The 13,417-nt window shown below is 42.3% G+C and overlaps 1 protein-coding gene across 3 annotated transcripts in view; it reads left to right on the top strand.

Annotated features, from left to right (window-relative positions):
• The first annotated feature begins 6,122 nt into the window (after nucleotides 1-6,122).
• The window catches only part of SEMA3D (semaphorin 3D), a 146,218-nt gene continuing 138,923 nt past the window's right edge, over nucleotides 6,123-13,417 (top strand). The window contains exon 1 of one of the 3 annotated variants that reach the window (XM_075771100.1): nucleotides 6,123-6,469. Coding sequence is in view for 1 of the 3 variants with exons in the window: in XM_075770948.1 (XP_075627063.1) it covers nucleotides 6,295-6,469 (175 nt within the window). In the remaining 2 variants the exon portion in view is untranslated. Of the gene's footprint in view, nucleotides 6,470-6,661; nucleotides 6,819-13,417 lie in introns of those variants that run through there. The other 2 variants (XM_075770948.1, XM_075771021.1) reach the window with 2 other exon arrangements.

A 13,417-nucleotide genomic window follows, 5' to 3' on the forward strand; every position in this document is an offset into this window, starting at 1 on the left:
AAATAAACATACTATACCGAGTTACTGTTTTCATCCTTCTGACTGCTGATAACTCCCTTCTTTCAGATGAATTTTGTATTGACTTGGCCAGTAGTATATTATCTTAAGCTACTAACAACAATGTGTTCTCACTGATGAAACTATAGCAAATTTAATGTTTACAGTTTAAGGGAGACAATCTTAATACAATCAAAATAGCTGTTTGTTGAGGACAGTGAACATGATCCCACACAATGTATGCTGTAAATCATTAAGGCATGTGTTTCCATTTAGCACTATTTTGCTTGCAAAGTGATCACCTAGAGTTAAGGTTTGCCCCAAATTGGGTAAGAAACAAAAATATCCAAGAATAAATAATAAATAGGGTGTGTTTTGGACAAAGCTATGGTTTAGAGCCAGAAAGAACATTTCTATCTATAGAACCATTGCTTGGATGTTTGTCTTCTGTTAACCACAAGTACATATTTTCACTAGAAAAAAGTGACTTTCAGGCATTCACAAAGATTTGTTCATGCTCAGGATAAACAGAACTAGATATCCTGTGTCCTGAGATAAGAAAATACATGGACCCATTTCTTGTAATAGCACTCATGTTTTATTAAAATGAGGGGTATTTTTTTATTATTGCTGCAGCCACTGCCGAGGGGAACTGGAATTGTCTCAAGACAGCTCAGAGCTGATTTTATTCTTACCCTCCCTGTCTTGGTGCTGAAGACAATAAATCAATACAGCAGTTGTTGCCATTCAGTGAGAGCAGGATAATGCCTTAAACCAATTAGTTCAACAACTGGTTTAAATGAAAGTAGAGACAGGAGATAGAAATACCCTTCTTTAGAAATATAGAAGTTCAATTTTTGTAAAGCAGGAAAATGAGCTTTAGCTAATTTTTCATGGAAATTAATTTCTTGTCTGACTCATAAAATGCATGGAACTGTGGACTCTCAGGGGTAGCTTTCCTTTCCTATGCTGGACATATGTGAAAATACAGCAAACCTTGTTCTTCTCATGCTATTTATTTTGTAGAGACTGAATGAATATCCCAACCATGACCTGTAGACAAAATTTTTATTCTTCTCACCGTATTTGGTCCAGATCCTACATGCACTGTGCACCAAAGCTTGGGCTAAAGGCAGTAGAAATTTTAGATGCTTCATGAGACAGTTTGAGTCTTCAGAGGACAGGGACTAAATAGTGACAAGAAGGTACCTGGGATGTGACATTGCATAATTTGTACGTAAGCCTGTGGCATGCTGAACAAAGGTAAACATGGTGAACTCCAACGGAGTTTGAACATGTTCGGTAATTCAGGATCAGACCCTTTATGACTAAGTTGTGATAATTAGCCAGGAATTTGGCAGCAAGACAAAGATGGATACTCTACGTTTACCTAGTACTTTTAAGGAAAGTTTTGTACTCTTTTAAGTAATACCTTAGACTTTTCTCTGCACCTTTCATAAAGTTTCCCTTTGTCTATTTTTTTTTTTTTTTAACATCAACTCAGTGGAGATGCATTGTCTCTCACATCGTATAGCAATGAATGAAGTGAAATCTGCTCTTATCTGGGAGCGGCAGGGGCTAGAAATGCCCTCCTCCATGCACTCTAACCCCCAGCAGGATTTCTCCTGATGCGATCTACAGTGCATGCTGAGCTTCCTCACTAACTGGTGTACTGAAGGAGCCTTGATCTCCTCTTTCTGCTCTAACACCATCTTGTTCTCAATGCATTAGACCAGGTAGAACTCAGGATGATCAGTTAAAAAAATAAAATCAAAGGGCTTACAGAAACCCTTGTCAGTAAGGGTTTGCAGGCTCAGTCAGTGTTTGTAACTACGTTCCTCAAACATCATGTGAGATGGGAGTAAGAATGCAATACAGATGCCTGGTTCTCTGTGATGACCTGCATATATTTATCCTAATGGGAAAAAACCCCTCAAAGAGCTATTTAAGAAGAAATACAGTTATGAATAAATCAGATTACAACTGCAATGTCAAGGCACTGAGCTATATTATAAAGAAAAGAAAGGAGTGGATCCTGACCCTGGCTGTAAGGCTTGTTGGGGTGGGAGAAGACATGAAATCAGTATGTGTTACTGTGCAGGCGCTGCATTATGATTACCAACGCTGGAGTAAAACAGATTCTCCTCTTCCCAAATTGGTGTGAGAAGGAGTGAGCAGAGTCCTTTCTCTTGCTCTGGAGACCCCCAAAGGTCAGCCTAGCTGAATCAACACAGAGCAATGGGCAAACTCTGGCTATTCCTGTTGAGACAAGGCAAAAAGCTGAGCTGCAGAAAGAGTGCGGAAAAAGAGCCTTTACCTCGTGATGGACTGCAAGTTGGCAATTCAACACCTTACTAACACTGTTCTGTTTCTTAGCCGTCCTCTTTAAAACACCTGACTTTCAGTAACTCTGTGACATACGTACATATGATTCTCTCCTCTATATAGTCCCCCGTCAATCAGTGCAGGTCCGATTATTGTCAGTGGAAATACACCTGCTGCCTTCAGAGAATATTGATCCAGATTGTTGGGCAGTGCAGGAATCAATGTGAGTGGATTCCAAATGTAGGACCCAGCCTGCCAATGTGCTGGCACAGTAACTGTAGGAGCTTAGTGACCCAGTCCTCCCCAAACAGGCACATTTTTGTGGCTGAGTCACAAATATAAGCTCTTGAGGTTGACTGGATGAGGTGGTTTCTGCCCCTAGCTGATTGCTTCCCGCCCCCATCCTTCCAAAGGCTTCCCTGCTTGTGGATGAGGAGCTCCACTACACATGCAGCAGCTCCTTCACTGCTCCAGTTTGCAATCCAGCAGATAAAAGTCAGTCAGTTCTGGGTTTCAGTTGCTTTATTTAGCATGCCAGGTACAGTAGTCGCTCCATGTTTGACACTCATTTCTGCTGCTGGGAGTGGAGGGAGTGATGGGTGGCTGGGGATAAGCACTGCCAGACTTCAAGCCATCCGGGTTTGTAAGTCAACATCCAATTTCTTGGTCTTGTCAGTAGAGAGTGTGAGGTTCCTTTGAAAATTTTCAGAGTTGAACATGAGTTACAGGATCTTCTTAAAGACACCACATGCATAGTTGTTCAATTGGAAGAGATTCACTAGGCACAATTTAGCCTTACATTTGGAGAACAGTCTCTCTGCTTAAGAGATTTAAGCAACATCATTGCATAGTGCTACAGGCATTTCTGTCACTACTTACAGAAGGAATAAAAGTGCTCAGCATAAAGATAAATGCCTATAGTGTGGCAGCATGCTGCCGTCTCAAGTTTCTCCTGCAGTCTTTACTAAAAGACCATCTATTTGCTTTGACAATTTATCTCAGACGAAAATAGTTTTCTCTGAAATATGCCAGTTTGGCATTACAGTGTCTGGACAGTGTTCAGACTTATGATCAAGCAAAAAAGGAAGGGAATCGAAAGTAACAAAACCAACTTATCTCTCTTTCTAATTTCAATTATTTGCTAAAGATCTATTTGGTCATTTAATTCATGCTTGTATTATTGCTCAATGAGAAAACCAAAATGCAGACATCGATGTTCAACTTCTGCTCTTTTATGAGCCACTCAGCCTTACAGGAAATCTGAACACTTGCCCAGGGCACTGGGTGTGGAATTTGGTCTTAGGGGAGCCTCAAATTAGCTATAAAAGACAAAAAAAAAAGGAGAAAAAAAACCACTTTTCAAATCATGTTTCTAAGAACCTGATGAATATTTCTTCCACTCAATAGTCAGTGTCTTTTCTGCAGGAAAAATAATACCATCATTGCCATCATTATCATTATCACCTCTTCAAAATGTTGAAAGGAACCCTTATCTTTCTGTTAAAACTTTAGAAAATTTCTGTAAATTTGACAGAAATTCCTATAACTTTTTGGGCATTTCAAACACCTTGTAAGGGGCAAATGCAGTGCTGACCAAAAAGGTCACTGAAAGAGGTAGCATTAATGTAGACACCGAGAAAGGTAAAATTCCTTCTGATGTCTCCCAGCGAAGCTGTACTTACCTACTCTGGGATTTTCTGACCAGTGGTTTCAAATATAATGACAAAGAATGCATCAACTGATCATTTAAAATGATAGTATGCAGATGGTGAATGTCTCCTCAGCCTGTGTCCATGCTATGACCTTGTGTAACCTTGTTTTACAGCCTTAGTGACAAGAAACAAAAAGGCATGTTCATTCTGCATTCTCTGCACAGAAATTTTAATGAACTTTCCCGGTTTTCATTCAGCAAACAGCCACAAGAGGGCATCTTTTTTCTTGGTTTCTTCCACCTCAATGAACGAAGAGCTTAATTATTTCACAAATTCAGTTGTATATGCTTGAAAGATGAATCTTCTGCTATTTATTCCACCAAAAATATGTGTTCTCATGATTTTCAAGAAGAAAAAGTAGCTACTAAAATAAAACCATTTCCAAACCCATTTCCTTTACATTTCATAGAGACTACAGACTGGTCCCACAAATGAGAAAAGAGGTCATTCATACGGATTTCTTTTTCACAGGAGACTGAAACACCTACAGTACATGAAGCAAGCAGTACTCTTCAGCATGTTTTCTTTTTACCAGGATTCATGTTTTCAGAATACATCAAAGCCCAATTCTGTAGTTCTAATGAATGCTTCAGAAATCATCAGGGATTTTACTTCCATCAACCTGCTCCTCATTTTCTCTTTCTTGAGCTTTTTCTAGTGCAGAAAGTGGCTACCAGCAGAGTTCCTGTGATGTTCAGTGAGTATCTGGGAACAAGGTAAAGTGCAAGACTCATTCTACAGGAATTTAAAACACAAATTGGGCTTTAATCTGCATCGTACCGATCACACTGATAGTTTTATTAAACAGTGCCATCCAGGGATTAAAGCATTGGAAGGTTTTATTGACGATAATGAAACGAATGTGGAAAATCAGTTATAAAATCCCCTTCTGAAGGCCTTAAAACAGCAGAAGTCAATGGCTACTGTGAAACAACCTGTCTTTAATTTCCTCCATTTATTTTGTGGGAATATAAGACACATGCAGACAAGTAGAGTCTGTGTATCTGTGTATGTAAAGTGTATAAAACCAACATCAGCTTGGTACAGTAGTAAGAAACTGTTTTAAAAACCTAGATAAAAAAGTGTAAAGGTTGCTTTTGGTAAACTTACACACACACACATCCCTATTTAGATCCTGTCCTGGATATCCAGACCACCCATCTAACTTTTATGTGAATGATAGGTGAGGATGAAGTTCTGCTGAGGTGGGTAACATGGTGGAAACTCCAATATATTTCCCTGGACTTCTTTGGTTCTGCTGTTATTTCAAGGGAGCAACAGTCGGGGTCTGTTCTGCAACCGAGTTGCCAGCTGAAGACTTGCAATATGAGTTCTTCACTAAAGGAAACAGTTTTTGAAAGAACCCCAGTGTGTCTTGTCTGGAAGTGTCTGATATTATCTGTGCCATGTGTTCAATGGCTCTCAGCCTGTGGGCAGAAAGGCTCTTCCTTGGGCAGCCACAGAAGGAAATATGTTGGAGAGAAGGGTTTGGTGTGGGAGTGGGTTGGTCCAGGAGAGAAATTCTCTCTTAGGAAGTGGTCTGCAGCATGCGAAAGCTGGAGAACCACCGATGTAGCACATTCCATAGCAAAACAAATAAATGCAGAGGCAGATGTATCCCTGGCAGCTACAATTTTGCACGTGGGCTACTCCTAGACTTGCACTAACCCCTAGTGCTGGGTCACTACCCAGCTGCTTTCTCCTTATCAGTAAGTGTGGCAAGCTAGGGTTTTTTTTTTTCCTCCTGCTCCCAGTCTACCAGGCAGTGACCTGCAGTTCAGCCCCAGCGGGAATATGGCACGGGAATAATGTGAGTGGACCTGAGGCTGCTTTAGACATTACAACCTGGACCAGCGCTGTGCAGGGTGATCACAACATTAGGTCGGGATGCCCCTGGGCGAACTCACAGGTGCGTGATCCAGCAGCGCAGGAGAGGTCTGTGGTCCAGGGGAATGTACATGAGCACAGGGTCCCTTGGTGCCCGGTCTCAGCAGGGTGGGCATATTGGTGCCGCAGTCTGTGTGTGTGCTGGTGTCTGTGTGCACTCCGCTACTTTTCTCCGAGCTAATGTTTCCTGCTGGCCGGGGCTGTGACCTACGGCGGGAGCAGCAGCAGTGGGTGTGTGTCTGAGCTGGCTCACACACACACACACACACGCACACACACACACACACACACACACACACACACACACACGAAGCAGCCCATTTGCTGGAGGGGTGTGCATGTGCGTGCGAGGGAGTGGAAAGGGGTGGCGGGGATGGAGGAAGGGAAGCCAGGGGAAAGTCTGACACTCCGCGCAGAAGGAGCGAGACCCTCCGCCGCCGCCGGGGAGGAGCCCGCCTCTCTCGCAACGCCTCCAAAAACCCAGCCACCGGCCCCGGCCCCGCACCGGCCTCACCCCGCACCTCGCCGCCGCTCCGGCTCCCCGGCAGGTACCAGCCAGCCCCCGCGGGGGCCCCGCGACTTTGCGCCGCTCCGCTGCGCGCTGGAGCACTTTTCCGCCGCCGCGGAGAAGGGGTTACGGGGGGCGGAGGGGGGGGTGGACACACACACGGGACGACGGGGACGGGGGGACTGTGGAAAAGTGCATGGGGTCCCCCCTGCTTGTCCCGGACCCTCCGCTCGCCTCTCCTCCGAACAGCCGCCGGGGTCGCCGCGGAGCGGGTGCCGGAGCCCGGCACCTGGCAGCGGTCCCCGGGCCACCTGCCTTGCTGTCATCAAGGTGGTGAGGTGCGCTGGCTTCGGAAAATCCCTCGGCTCTGCCCTGGGAACGCAGCAGAGGTGGGTTTGGGGGGCCAGGGGCGAGGAGGAGACAGTTTTGGGGAGCAGGGGTTAAAGGCTGGGGAAGTGGGAGCGGTGCGGGCGGAGGGAGAGGTGTTTCGTTCCCTGAGCCCCGGCACCCCTGCGCCTGCTTCTGCTTCGCGTAGGTGTCTCAGGGCGATGGGAAGGGCGGTATGGCCATGATCAGCCGATGTCCATCAGCAAAACTGTTGCATGCTGAAGCAGTGGCAAAATTCCTTCCTTTCCACATAGTCTGCCAGCATTGCCATGAGCGCGACTCTGCTGAATGTGTCCATCACTAGGAGCTCCAGAACACCTGGTTGGCCCGGGGTGCTCACTGAAATGAGATTATTCATCTTCTCACACTGACAACCTCTACTTTGCTTTGTGCAATAACACAGAGGGTGGTAAAGCTCCTTGTTTTGCAGTGAATATTACGAAATGAAAGTTTTTGGTTCTGGAAAGGAAACATTCCTGAGTGCTTTAGGTAATTGGTGACTATGTGCTGAAGAAGCACAAGGCAGCCACCTATATTTCCTCAGAAAAACCCTCACTTTCATTGGGAAAACTTGTCTGAGAACGATAGAGATCAATGAGGCAGTCTGACCATAAGCAGAGAGCACTTTGCTGAGAAAGCAGCAGCTAAACGCTGCATCTGTGGCTCTGACAGAGGCTGTGAAGATGCAGGCAAGAACTTTTGCAAGAATTTTTGCATGTCACTTTTTCTTTTCTACTCCTTACTTGCAGGACTAGGGAGCAGGTAGAGAGACTTGATTTCACTGTTTACTATTAGGAGGTGATTAGTACTATATGGCACAGCTTTTAAATACTGTTTTTCAAACCCTCTTTAGTATAGTTGATGTGATTTTCACCTTTGCCTTTTAATTAGTTTGTTTAGCTTATTGTGGGCCTGATCCAGAAAAGCACTACTCATCATCTCCTTCAAGGTATGTAAGGGCTAAGGTCTGTGCTAAATCTGTGAAAGCTGGGTGTCTAAATAGCTTTCCAAAGAGGAATTGGGGTATTTTAATACATAATTGTAATCCTATTGTTGAATAGAGGCACCCAAATTCTGCAGGTGTCACAGCTCTTTTTCTTCAAGTTTCCAAGACAAGTCCTGCTCTGAGATGCTTCATATATAGAAGCATTTTAGCCTTGATCAGGCTGAGCAGCTTGGCTTCACTTTTACTTGAACTTTATTTTGGCTTGAACATCCAGACTAGCCTGAGATCCAGGAACTAAATTTACTTTCCCTCTTCTTACCACTGGATCAATCCAACAGGGATTCTCAGGGTACGGGGAACAGAGCAGACTCCCCGTTAGGTGCAGCTCTGAAGCACAGAGAGATGTGCTCCAAACGTTTTGAGCCAAGGTCTCCCACAGCCAGTATGTGGCCTCTGCCCATGCAGCGCTTTAACCAGAAATGGAAATAGCAGCTTCACCAGTATCCTCTGCCGCATCTCAAAATATAAGAACGACTGCAGTTACAAGAGCTGGTGTAAGATGCTTTCAGGACAATAATCCCAGGAAGAGAGAAGTGCCTTCTGGTACTGCTGAGTAAGGTGACTAAATCTCAGAAAGATATAATTTTGAATCGTATTCCTGCCCTCAGCTTTGGTTTGATGGGTAGCTGCTGTCAGATTCCCTTGAAGAGTGATATCTCTTTCGGACTCCATTCCCAAGTATCGGCCTCCGCCTGTTTCTCTCCAACTACAGGTTGTGCCATCAGCCGACCTTCTAAAACACGGTAGTAGCCCTGATCTCACTCTACTTCTCAACGATTTTGGTTTTGGGGTTTTTTTTGTTTGTTTGTTTGTTTGTTTTTTTCCTGAGAGGTGATGCTTTCACAGTAGATACCACTCTGTTCATTATGCAAATTATACTGCACCCTTGAAATTCTACTGGGATTTTTGCAATTGAATTAAATGAAACAAGGCCCTAGGAAAAAAAAAAATGTTTTAATTAAGCTAGAATATTAAATAGAAATAGATCTTGTTCATTGGGAAAGAGACCTTTAAAGTGTTTGAGGATACTGTATCATTATTACTCAAAGATTAAATAATGATAATTAAGCTAATCAACACTGTAAACACCAAGGTATTAAAAAGCAAAGTCAAAGAATGAAACACTCCCAACTGAGTCTGTCCCTATTTTGGTCCGAGCAGAAGGGTTATACTCAGCATCACTTTCCATGTTCTATCGCAGAACAAGTGGAAGTGTAAACGTCCAGCACAGTCAGGATCTTTACAGTTTAATTTGCAGAGGGTCATAATCATTCAGAGTCACTCTGTGAACATGTTGTCAGCTCAAATAATGATGTATTTTTGGATTCTTTTTGAATCCCTGTTTTCCTTTTTATCTTGTTCTTCTTTTTGCTGTTAAAAATACAGAAGTCGTAATCTCAGGTGCCTCTTTAGTGCACACCACTGCAATGTAGACATACCGGTTACCTGTGGCTGCGGAGACTCTGAGTCATCAGCTGGGAATCAGCTGAATTCCCAGCACATGCCAGAATTTTTTTGGCTAAAACCCCTGGTGCTGGAATTGACCACTGAGCCACCTCTATACTCTTTGAGGTTTCCTCCACGAGGGAATCCTTCGATGCTGGTTACGCAGGCTTTCCCACCGTGCTCTCCTGGCACGGCAGCCTGCGGGATAGCCAAACCTATATTTGGCCCATTGTCTTTTTAACCCGTGGAAAATGCTTAAGGTGATGCTGAGTGTCGTTAAATCAAACAGACGCAGTGAATGCGTGATGTGTTTGTTTCCCTTGCTTTCTGGATTTTCTCCAACTGCAAACAAGCAACAGAGAAGATCATAGTAAAGCCATGCCCGTGAGACGTGAGGCGTGGTGGCTGCATTTAAATTACGTGTGAAGCACATTTTTGCACCATGGGTGTCCTATTTTTATCTTTTTTATAGTGCAGCACCTCTGTCATGCTTCTTAACACAATCTCCCCCCCCGCCCCGCCCCAACATTTCTGTCTGGGTTTTATGTATTTTATAAACTTAGCAATGGCAATGAGTCAGTGCTTAAATTTACTCTGTATAAATCTTTAGTCCTTTTATCTTCTTTCTATCCTTATGTATTCAGAAAGGCCCCTCTCTGGTATTGTTATTTTTCACATCCTAGAGACATGCTGCATGAACATCCACATGTTATCTGACAGTGGGTGATAAAAAAAAAAAAAAAAAAAAAGAAAAAAAACCCAACAAACCTTCCATTCTACTCTCCCCTGCTTAGATGGATCAACGTCACATGGAGGGGATCCAGGATGAGTCAGGGAGCAGTACTGTGGTCCAAAATTCCAGTTTGCATTACAGCTGGGAGGCAGCATTTAGCATCATGTGGATTTATTTTCTTTTAACGGGAACTCTGAAATAATTTATGGAAGTCATATAGCCTAATGGGCAGAACAGATAACAGTAAGCCAAGAAGAACCTGGATTCCCATCTGGGTTGAATCATTGACTCAATTTGACTATCAGGCTGATGGGTGTGGTATTTAAGCCTAGAACACTACACTGCCCTTAACTAAATCATTGCACTTCCCTACAACATCACTGGAAAATGTAATTAAGGTTCAGAGCTCTGCTGGTACCTAGCAGTTTGCCTAACAGTCACCTTCACTGGGCAGACTAAGCACAGTACATGAGAGGCATTTATTTGCACCCTCAGTTTGCAGGCTAAATCCTCAAGGGTTCAGGATGTATATGGGTAAAGACAAATTCATGTACATGGAGACCTGTAACTCGTGAGGACCTTCCGTACTGCATGAATTTCACACTGTATATATTACTCAGCTTTCGGTAACGTAGATCCTTTTTGTACATCTTTACATATTTTTCTTCCTGTGTTGTTATAAGCAGAAAGAAGAGTCATGTGAGCTTTTTCTTTTAATGTGGTCAGTTTAAAAGCAAAATAAATATCCATAATTAAACTGTTTCCAATCTAGTTGGTCAGTGAATCAGGACACTTGCGGGAATCAGGTGTCATGCAGAATAAGAGAGGCTAAACAGTTCTGTAACATCTGAGCATACTCCAACGACATGCTGAGTTGTTGTTGTTTTCTTATTTATTTTTTTCCAAGAGGGTGGGGAGGAGGGAAGTTACCGATTTTCCTGGAATGGCCCCTTCCAAAAATCTTGAAGACACTGCAGCCCTGTGACTGATCTCATCTTGCGTCAGCATAAGTCAGCACTGGAAACAGAAAGCCTAGGATTAGCTCAAAATTATACAAAACTAAGGCTGTCATGAAATGAAAGACTTGTGCCTGTTCTCAGTCTATCTGTACTTAGTGACTTCAAGGGACTTACTTAAGCACATGTTTAAAGATAGACTGCTGTGTAGAACACTCTCTTGAAAGAGGTACTTTCCTAAAGTCTAAATCTAGAGTGAGATCAAGTCTTTTAAAAGTTAAGTGCAGGGCTGATGTGGCCAAATATTCCAGCTTAATCTTGGCTAGAATTTTAAAATTTTGAACAGCTAGATCTAATGGTATGTGCCTACCTAGCTTGTTATATTCCCCTGGAATTTATCAATGACACACTCCATATAATTGTGGTTACTTTTTGTCCGTCTAAAATCCTTTTTTGGTTTTGCAAGGGAGAGACTGCAAAGGGGGAATATGTAAAAAATTCTTTCTCAACCAAAGGCAAAATGTTGATTTTTTTTTTTTCTTTCCACAATGAAGAATTAAAACAATGTCTGTTGCTGTCATGCTTAATATGTCAGAATCTCTGCCTGCTAAAAAATAGAAAGAAGAAATATGATGATTTTTTCATATGGAACTTATTCCCTGTAATTTTACAATGCACATATGTGAGGTTTTATGAAGACTTACACTAAAAGGCTTTAGAAGAGTGTAATAAAGAAAAACTGCCCATAACAGCCCTTGGTATCAAAAGACCTAAACAGTTACACTTTGAGAGAGGGAAATACAATGAAGGGCAATGACAAAGAGTGATAGACTGCTGCAAATGCAGTTCCTTTTCTCCAAGATTTACAGAAAGAGCCAGCCTTGACTGTAAGGTTTCCCCCCTATTTTTTTCTGACTTTCTTCATAATCTGTGCCTTTGCAAGATGCAACATTACTGTATCCATTCTCTGACTTCTGAATGACGTGTTCCACTTTGTCGTGGTTTAGCCCCAGTTGGTAACTAAGCACCACGCAGCCGCTCGCTCATTCCTCCCCTGCAAGGGGATGGGGATGAGAATGGAATAAAAACTTGTGGGTTGGGATAAAGACAGTTTAATAGGATAACAAAGGAAGAGAATAATAATAAAAATAATAGTAACAACAACAACAATGTAATAGTAATAGTAGTAGTAGTAGTAGTAGTAATAATAATAATAATAATAATAATAATAGTGATGCACAAGTGCAATTGCTCACCACATGCAGAAGGAAAATAAACAACCTGATACTCAGTCTGTTTCCAAGCAGCGATCACGCTTCCCAGCTAGCTTCCCAGTTATACATGGAGCATGACATATATCCCTTAGGCCAGCCTGGGTCAGCTGTCCTGGCTGTGCTCTCCCAGCTTCTTGTGCACCTGGCAGGGAGTGGGAAGCTGAAAAGTCCTTGACTTTGTGCAGACACTACACCTACCCAGCAACAAGTGAAACATCAGTGTGTTATCAACATTATTTTCGTACTAAATTCAAAACACAGCACTGTACTGGCTACTAGAAAGAGAATTAACTCTTTCGCAGCCAAAACCAGGACACACCTGCATATAAAATACCAGTCATTTACTTAATTTCATTACTTATTTTCTTTTTTAAGCAGGTGCCTGAAAACCTTTATTAAGGACAAATAAATCTTCAAAGGTACTACAGTTTGTTCTACTAACAGTGTGATTGCATGCTACATCTGTGAAGATGTGTAATAGAAATTAGAGGAAACATAGGAAAAAAATTGTTTATATCTGTCTTCCATATATCTTAAAATCTTGGTTTTTAGTAGGAAGCATGCATAAGATATGGATAGTCATGATTTATCACTTCTGTTTATATGGTCATTAGTTGCAAGCAGTGGAACTTTTCTCATTCTGAGAAGTTCTTACTATTTTATTAGCTTTATAGCAGTAGCATCAGGAGGTACCAGTCAGAAATGAAGATCCTCTTGTGTTTAGCACTGGTGATGTATCCTATTAAACAAAAAAACCGAACCTACTTTCAAGTGTAGGGCAAGAGTCAGCAAGCACAGAAGACTAAGAGATGTGAGTTCCTCAAGAAGACAAGTAACAAAAACAATCTTATTTTGTAGAATAAACGGAGGTCTCAGCCTGTTTGCCTGTTGTTGAATAATATAAGCATCAGGGCAAAGTTGAATTTGTAATGGCATTATGAGATCTCCTATTGTGAAACATAAATGGCAAATTTGGCCTAATGCCTCAATAAAGTAATTACATTGAATTAACCTGACTTTTCATTCCTGTGACCTTCTTAGTTTAGCAGATTAATTTATGAACAATGAAGCTTCAAAAAATCCACTTTATTCTGGGGAGGTATATTATAAGGCAGTTAGAGGATTTTCTAGAGACACAAAGTCTCCACATGAACAAATCTGGAATTCTTGGATCCATTGAGCCATG

The sequence above is a fragment of the Balearica regulorum genome, chromosome 1 (genome assembly GCF_011004875.1).
Source record: "Balearica regulorum gibbericeps isolate bBalReg1 chromosome 1, bBalReg1.pri, whole genome shotgun sequence".
Taxonomy (NCBI): Eukaryota; Metazoa; Chordata; class Aves; order Gruiformes; family Gruidae; genus Balearica; species Balearica regulorum.